The sequence below is a fragment of the Haliaeetus albicilla genome, chromosome 16 (assembly GCF_947461875.1).
Source record: "Haliaeetus albicilla chromosome 16, bHalAlb1.1, whole genome shotgun sequence".
Classification (NCBI taxonomy): Eukaryota; Metazoa; Chordata; class Aves; order Accipitriformes; family Accipitridae; genus Haliaeetus; species Haliaeetus albicilla.
Window position 1 is genome coordinate 13704088 of NC_091498.1, and position 7819 is coordinate 13711906.

Consider the following 7819-nt stretch of genomic DNA (forward strand, 5'->3'; position numbering starts at 1 on the left):
GTTAACTTTCTACAGTTAACTGCTTTTATTTTTCTTCTCAGATTTTTTCCTTCATACAGCTATGCTAAGGTAACCTCCCTCTCTCCCACATACACCTGGAACAAAGCCTTCTTTTGCTCTGCTAGCAGTTAAAGAAGATAAAAACCAAACATAAAACAGAGGCTCACCTATTTTGATGTTTTTGGAGGCTTTTCTGACATCTTTCACCCAGCCTGTCAAACAGTATCAAGTAAGAGAACAACTGTTAAAATATAAACAATGTTGACATTGACAATATATTTTCAAGCATTCTTCAAATAATGTAGCATAGTTTCATTATACCTATCTTCCTGCCACAGGCTACTAGTTCATAACCAACACAGATGAAACATCTTCTGATGCACAGAATTTGAAGCTATTCAGCTCTACCACAGCATAACTAGCATTTACTACAATCTTACAATAGTCCCTATCCAACCCCGCCCTGCTGCTTACAGTTCTGCCTCATCACAGAAACTATCTTACTGCCTACTCAGAACAACACTTCTGTAGACACCAAGCATCACTTGGAAGGAATTTTTTTTTTTTTTTAAAGTTGGTACTTTCAAGTGTCCCATCCACTCCTCTTGGCAGTCACTGCACTAAAATGAATTTGTTAGCAGGCACCAACATGGTAAGAATTGTAGCTGTTTCAAATAAGATTCCACATTCAAATTCAAAACCATAAGCTACTTAGTTATTATTTAAGAACATACTAGCTGAAATCTGAACTTGCTACCAGTTTCTTGACAGTGAAGGGAAAAATCCTCTTCAGATCAAATTTATCTTCCACGCCCACAAAAAATTCACCCAAAGGTTTTTGCAAAGGAAAAAAAAAACACAGCAGGTAAACAACTGCACAGTGCAAACACCAAAGACCATTTCTGCCTATACAGATTCTTTGTCCCTTCTTTTTTTTAAGAGGGGCTTTGTAGACAGCCTTGTCAAAGAGCCATCTTTCTACTTATTCTTTAGACAGATAAATGATGTACACGCGTGGAAGCACATGGGGACAGAAAGAAGTTCACTGAAGAAAACTCCCCCAAAAAAGGAATGGATGAAAGTATTTCACCATGAGGCAGAGTCAGAAAAACCCACAGGCATATATTGCCAAAGCTACCTAGTCTGCAACAAGACCAGTAATCTTACTTGCAATGTACATTCAAAGAAAAAGAAAACAGCACCTTTATCAGCATCATGGAGCCCAGTAAACTGGAACCTTTCCTTCCCTCTCCTTTTCACTTGTAACCAGACTGGTGAGATTAGTGTAAATTTGTTTCCAAATATTTTAGCAATGTCATAGCCATGGCTGTTCCACTTGCAAAAGAAAGGAGAAAAAAAAAGTGAGAGGCTCAAAAGCAAGATATACAGTTCACTTTACTTTTGACCAATACAAATTCTTTAACACAAATGTAATCATTTCCTAGATCCCCGTTTGTTAGTTTGAGGAAACCTTATGGGATATTATTTTTATTTAAATAAGAAATTACTCTGGAAACTGACAGCTACATGAAAGGCAATACTCGAATTGTGCAAATTCACCTGAACTACAGGAATTTGCATGTAGATTCCAACACACTTCTGAATTTACAGACTCTGCATTTATGTTCAAGAGAACTTGAGAAAGGTGAAAATTTATAGGGCAACTATTTCTCTTTTGAGCAGTGTAAGACTGAAACAAGTGAAAAGCATCCTCTAAAGAAAAGGAAGAAACATTTATTATTCAAGAAAGAATGCTCTCAATAATAGTAAGACTGGATAGCAAAAGAGATCAGTTTGACAGCAGCATAAAATTTTTACTGTTTATTTAGAAGGTTCAAGTTGGTAGCTGCGTGGTATGAGGACACTTAGCAGCCCTCCTGTTCCGACTTTACTGCAACTTCACATGGCTCATCAAGGACAAGAGAATACCACCACCTTTGTTTGACCAGTGAGAAGAAAAACTATGTGACCTAGACATCCTTCAAGAGATGGATGGGAGAACAAGGGTTTGAGACCACTTGAATCTCAAGCCTGCTCTCAAACAATCCTCTGGTTATATCTGACTGTATTGACCAGAAGTTCCCATTATTATAAAAATGCTTTTAACACCAGGATGCAAGATTGCACATTAGCACAACGTGCTGCATATTTATTCAAAGCACCAATTTTATTCGTTTTATTAACTTACGGGAGTAATATATCCCAGAACATCTCCTGAGAAATGCCTTTCCTTCATCTTCTTGGAGCAGTAACTTCTGTGTTCCAGAATAATATCCTTTGCCTTTGGATCCACAACTACCAGTCCCCGGTCCCGCACATTTTTATCAGAATGCAGCGTCTGCAGGGAGAAGACAGTTTTTAGAACCAGCTATACAAAGCAGCCATTTTCAATAACAGACTTCAAAAAGAAAAAAAAAAAAAATAGAAAAATCACATCATTAAACTCTGAGCACTCATTTTAAGTGATGCAGAGCAGTTTGATTTAAAACTGAAACAGGAAACTGCTCAGAAATTATTTTCATCATCAGTAAACTTACTGTTTGCAAGGAAAACAACATATAAACAAACAAAAAAATCAATAAGTGGTAAGATTAAAGAACATAATTCACCACTGCTGATGGTGCTCTGCTCTCTAGTCGATGCTTTCTGGCCTGTTACCCCCAAATGATAAAAAGGGGCTAGGAGTTCTTAACCAAGAATTTGAAGACAACTTCTAAACTGGATATATTTTAGACTGAGTATGCTGCATTATGGTTACCAAGGGCCCCGGTTCTAAAGACCTTTCTTTAAGGAAGGCCTGCTTCAACTAAAACAGCACAAAGTTTTAGCAGACAGAAACAGAGTGAGAAGGCCTAATAGAGTGTGCATGGTGAGTATGCAGAAACCATCTATTGATTCAGTGTAAGGACTTTAGGGATAAGGCCTGTCTTAACACTTAGTATTATCCTCACTACCTGCAGACTAGATTTTCTTCCTGGTAGACATTGAGCAAGCAATACAAACAATGACAGATGTATCTGCATAATAAAGGATTAACTATACTTACAATTTAAGTAAGGGAGAGGATTTTTAACATTGTCTAATTTTTACCTAACGTGCTTAGCAACACTAAGTACCTATACTTGGTATATGCACTGGTAAATATACTTCCTCTCTGTACACACCCCTTCTCTTGCACTGCTGTGCCTTCTTGCAGTTTTGAAAGAAAACAGGCAGGAAACAAGAACATGCTCAGCAAATCAAGAGAGACTTCAGCATGTTGGCTGCGCTTGCTCAGATTGCTACAGGACTCTGAATCATTTCTGCCTCCAAAGGAACTGCTGGTTAGAAGGCTCCTCAAAGTCTTCTATCAGGATAGAGCCTTCCCATTGGCAAGGCTGAGAACACCCTCCCTTCCACCAGTAAATGACCTGGTGCTCTTGGCCCAAACTACTGCTCCCCATCCCCCTTTCCAAAGCCATGGAAGCATGTCTCCTTTAGCTATGCAAGAGGGGACAAAAACTTCCTGCTTTTGCAACTCGCATAGGGTATAAAGCTCCAGAAGTCTACATCATATTGGTTCAAGGAGTCAAACATTTGTGACACACATAAAAGCTGAAGGAAAGAACAGTTTCAGGTAGTCTTATTTGTGAGCATAAGCTTCAATGGAAATGCATGGTTGCTTTTCACTCAGTTTTGACAGAATGAGAGTCCATTCACCAAAGTTCAATTAGTTCGCTGCACACGTTGGATAAGATGAGCATTTCAGTTATTTCTCTTACCTTTTCTTCCAGTTTTTTTGTAGCACCTTTCTTTGCATCTGTTTTTGACAGGGTACCTTCAGCTAGCCAGAAAATCATGGTAAGAGAAAGTGAAGTACAGAGAAACCTCATGGTGGTTTTCCCCATGTCAATTTCTCCTGCCCTGAAAACATAAGGATTCAAATCTCCATGAACAGAAGAATATAAGTTTAATTCAGTTTTCTTGTCTAAGAAAAGTCAGGCAATTGTCTTTTCTTCTTCCCTCTAAAATCAGAGTTATTAAGGCAGTACTGTTTTAATAGTGCTTTTGCTCTGGCAGCAAAATAGCGGAGTATTTTAAGAGATTCCTAGGCTCAAACATCTTTTTTTGTCCCTTGTTTTAATAAGCGTATCACAGAGAAAGTGGGTTGGACACTTGCAGCTTCCCTTTTAAAGAATCCCTAAAGAAGTATAATGGTTTACAGCTAAAACTGAGATAAATGTCTGCTGCCCAGGACAATTATACTACCACCTTACTTTTTCTATAGCAGACAAGAGATGCCATTTGTCTCTGCTCCTGCCTAACCCAGTCAGCAAGTCACAAATTAATTAAGAGACAGAAGGAATTATAGCTATATGCTTACAGCTATGTGCCCTTACTCTAACAGGTGAGAACTTTGCTTTAAATTGCTTGCCAAGTCAGTGATACACACAGAATTAAAAAAGAAAAAAGAAAAAGGGGGGGAGGAGGGGCAGAATCCTTTTGGACTAGAAGAATTACTTTGACAGTTTGTCCCAGTTCCAGATAAAAGAATTGAGAATTAATAAAGAACAGTTCTGTTCAGTGCTATTTATCTATCATACCTTAGTTCTCTCAGAGGAAAGACTTTACAAAAAAAAATTTCAAATACAGCCAGAGCTTGTTTTTCAACCTCTCCCTATCCATGAGTCACACTGGTTTTCCAGCCTAGTTCCCAGAAGCGGATAAGAAGAAAACAGAGAAAAAATACTTACCATTAGGGGAACCAGGGCTAAAGGAGGTAAAATACCAGAATGAAGGAAAAGCAACCTGTTACTAATTCTGGAAGTCCTGAGTATCAAACTGGGACTAGCTTTCACCTATAATAAACTAGTGGCTCTAGGTACATATCAGGCTGTTTCTCATAATTATGAGACGCTAACGGAGAAGAAAAAAAGGTTACCTTTCCCATAATTTTCTGAAGTTTTCTCAAACTTTAAAAATTCTCATGCTTCCTGTATTAGCCTGAAGAATTAACACTTCTACCACTCACTTTAAAGACTTACGAACTCATTTCTTCAAGTCATATTTACAAGACTTGTTCTGTGGGCACTGATAACAAATGCTGTCCAAAGTTTGAGTATTTTGTTTCTGTACAAAGCATCAGGTGAGGGATCCCACAACAGCAGACTGAGCACTCTGAAGGAGTACTGTGGCAGTAACATGGTGGCAGAAGGAACCTTAAAGGTTAAATGGAAGTGTACTCAATGAAACAGCAGCTATTTGAGGCCAACAGTGGTAATGCAGAGATGAGATCAACAACCCAATAAACCTAAGCATATTAGGATGGGGCTGGCTTAGCAGTGAGGTTTTAAAAAGCAAAGATATTTACTGCAGGAGTTAGGGATTCTGCAGGAAAACACAGAGAAGTACGCGATTAGAGAACAAAGCAGAAGGATGACAGCAGCAGAAGTACTTGAAAAAAACAATGCCTCTAGCACCAAAGAACATAGATCATCAAAAACCTCATGTACAAAATTATTTGAAGGCTTTAGTCAAGTCTTATAAAGAATGCAAAATAAAAGCAGAAAGCCTTCCAATACTTCTTGGATCCAGAGGGCGGGGTAAAAGCTAAACTGCTACACCATTTGAAATTCACTACTATTAAAAGTTAAGGTGCTATGCTTCTACTTTGCCTTCAAGGTCACTGGTAACCCCCTTGTTTTCCACATCCTAAAAATTAGACAAAGCAGGTTGCTCTTGCTAGCAGCTACTCTGTTCCACCTAGCTTGGCAGGATCTATAAACTACTGCAGAGAGGAACAATGGAGAGCCTGAATAGTCAATACAAGTCTTAACTATTTGGACAGGATATCAATTCTTCCAGAAGCTGGTCTATATTGATTTAGAGGTGTTTGATTTCACTTTCAGAAACAATTAGCTACAACATCCATTTCCCTGAAGAGAAGTTAACATTTAACAGCTGAAGAACAGAAGTTTAAAAAAAAAAAATCACTGAACTCTAATTAGACATCAAAATGTGCTCATTTCCTTGACGTCATCATATCCATCTGCCAATTAAGTCAACATCCACTCCTAGATCTACAGGAAGAACTGAGCCTGTGGCAAAATGGTTTCTGCCAGTGACAGCCCAATACTGACTCTTGGTTGGAACCCTATTTTAATGATTTGTTCTTTAACAACATCGGTTAAGTGAAAATTAAGTAAACAGCATCACTCTACTACATGAAGATGAATTAGTCAGACTTTAAATGCTCTTTATGGAAACTATAAGCATGAATTTTGCAAGCTTTATGAAAGTAGATACCTATCAAGTTTTTCTTCTGCAAACCTTCCTGCATCATTTTTTAATTCTCCTCAAACTAACTAAACTGAGTAGAACTGTATGAGCTTGGCACTCTTGTTTATTTAACCTATCACTGCAAAGAGCAAGCAAAATTGAAGACTGACTCTATGTCCTTGTTCAACTGATACCACGGACAACTTAAGGTTTAAAACACCTTTTGACAAACTGATGTGAAGCCCAGGTTTCTCTCTAAGCCAGGTCACAAATGTTGTTTAACCTGAGTCTCCACATGAGGTAACAGTCAGCTGTTTTAAATGCACCTTTATTTTTAAAAGAAAGAAAAGCTGGCATAATTTAGGCTGTCCCAAAGAAGCAACCAAAGAAACCAAATAATCTTGGAAGCTGGCACAGTAACTATATGGAAGTCACAGTTAACGTTTATACTTTATTTCTAAAGAAGAAACTAGATTCTAACTGCCGCTGCAGGAGCCCGCACCACTTAGTAAAGGAAGCCCAGGAAGCACTGTGTTGATGTGTTTTTAAATTAAATCAACAAAAACTAGATGCAGGAGTGAAAATAAACCCGTTTCTAACCTGTGTAAACATTACTCCCTTTCCTCTTGTGAGGTGCTCTACTTTGACAGTAAAAATTGCCTCCCATATCCGTCCGACTCTCGAGATACGACAGCTTTCCACGCGGACCTCAGGGACAACAGCCTGCAAGCCTGCCACGCCAGCAGGCTCCCTCAGGGCAAGCCCCCGCCGCGGCCCACCCGCGAGCTCGGACCCCGCGGGGCCACCCGGGCCACCCTCAAGTGCCGTGCCACCACCCCACCCCACCCCGGCTGCGGCGCAGGCTGAAGGACCACCGCAACCCCGGGGCGCAGCCCTACCGCCCGCCCCCTTCCCTGCCCCCAGGCAGCCCTCAGCCGCCCGCTGCCACCACCTACCGCCCGCCCGCCGCCGCCGCTTCGGAAGTGGAGGCGGACGGCACCGCCCCGCCGGCTGACGAGCGGGGCGGGGGGGAGCGGGAGAGGCCGCCGGGTGGTGGCTAAGAGGCAGCTGCGCCAACATGGCGGCGAAGCAGTGGCTGTTGCTTGCCGCCGGCTCCGCGGGGCGGGGCGAGAGGTGCGGGAACAGCTGCCCAGGCCGGCCGAGCCCCGGGAGAGGCGGCGGAGGCGGTGAGAGAGGAGGAAGAGGAGGAAGAAGAAGAAGAAGAAGAAGAAGAGAAAGAGAAGGAGGAGGAGGAGGAGGAGGCGGAGGCTGGGCCGTCCCTGGGTGCGGGTTGCATTGGCGCTCGTCAGTACCCAGAAAGCAAATGCTAGTCACGGTCTAACCTTAAATTCCCTTAAAGAGCCTCTTGGTTTGTTCCAAGCTGTAGCAAATAACGTAGGGAGGGAGGGAGTTTGGGCTAAAATACGTGCGCTGGCCTGGAGACAAAATGATAGTGCAGGCAAGGCTGCAGAGAGGCAGCAGGCAATATTCCTAACTCCAACTGTCCAGAAAGGAGGGGTCAAATCTCAGATGGCCATTAACATGCTTTAAAATAAAAGTT

The 7819-nt window shown here is 41.3% G+C and overlaps 1 protein-coding gene across 5 annotated transcripts in view; it reads right to left on the reverse strand.

Moving 5' to 3' along the window:
* CHID1 (chitinase domain containing 1) overlaps positions 1 to 7275 on the reverse strand; it is a 136738-nt gene extending 129463 nt beyond the window's left edge. For 2 of the 5 annotated variants that reach the window (XR_011328090.1, XM_069803574.1), the window contains exons 1-5: positions 7215 to 7261; positions 3762 to 3903; positions 2189 to 2338; positions 1203 to 1335; positions 168 to 212 (exon numbers count right to left, since the gene is read on the reverse strand). Coding sequence is in view for 4 of the 5 variants with exons in the window: in XM_069803574.1 (XP_069659675.1) it covers positions 168 to 212; positions 1203 to 1335; positions 2189 to 2338; positions 3762 to 3887 (454 nt within the window). In the remaining variant the exon portion in view is untranslated. Of the gene's footprint in view, positions 1 to 167; positions 213 to 1202; positions 1336 to 2188; positions 2339 to 3761; positions 3904 to 6858; positions 7040 to 7214 lie in introns of those variants that run through there. The other 3 variants (XM_069803573.1, XM_069803571.1, XM_069803572.1) reach the window with 3 other exon arrangements.
* Between the last annotated feature and the right edge of the window lie 544 nt (positions 7276 to 7819).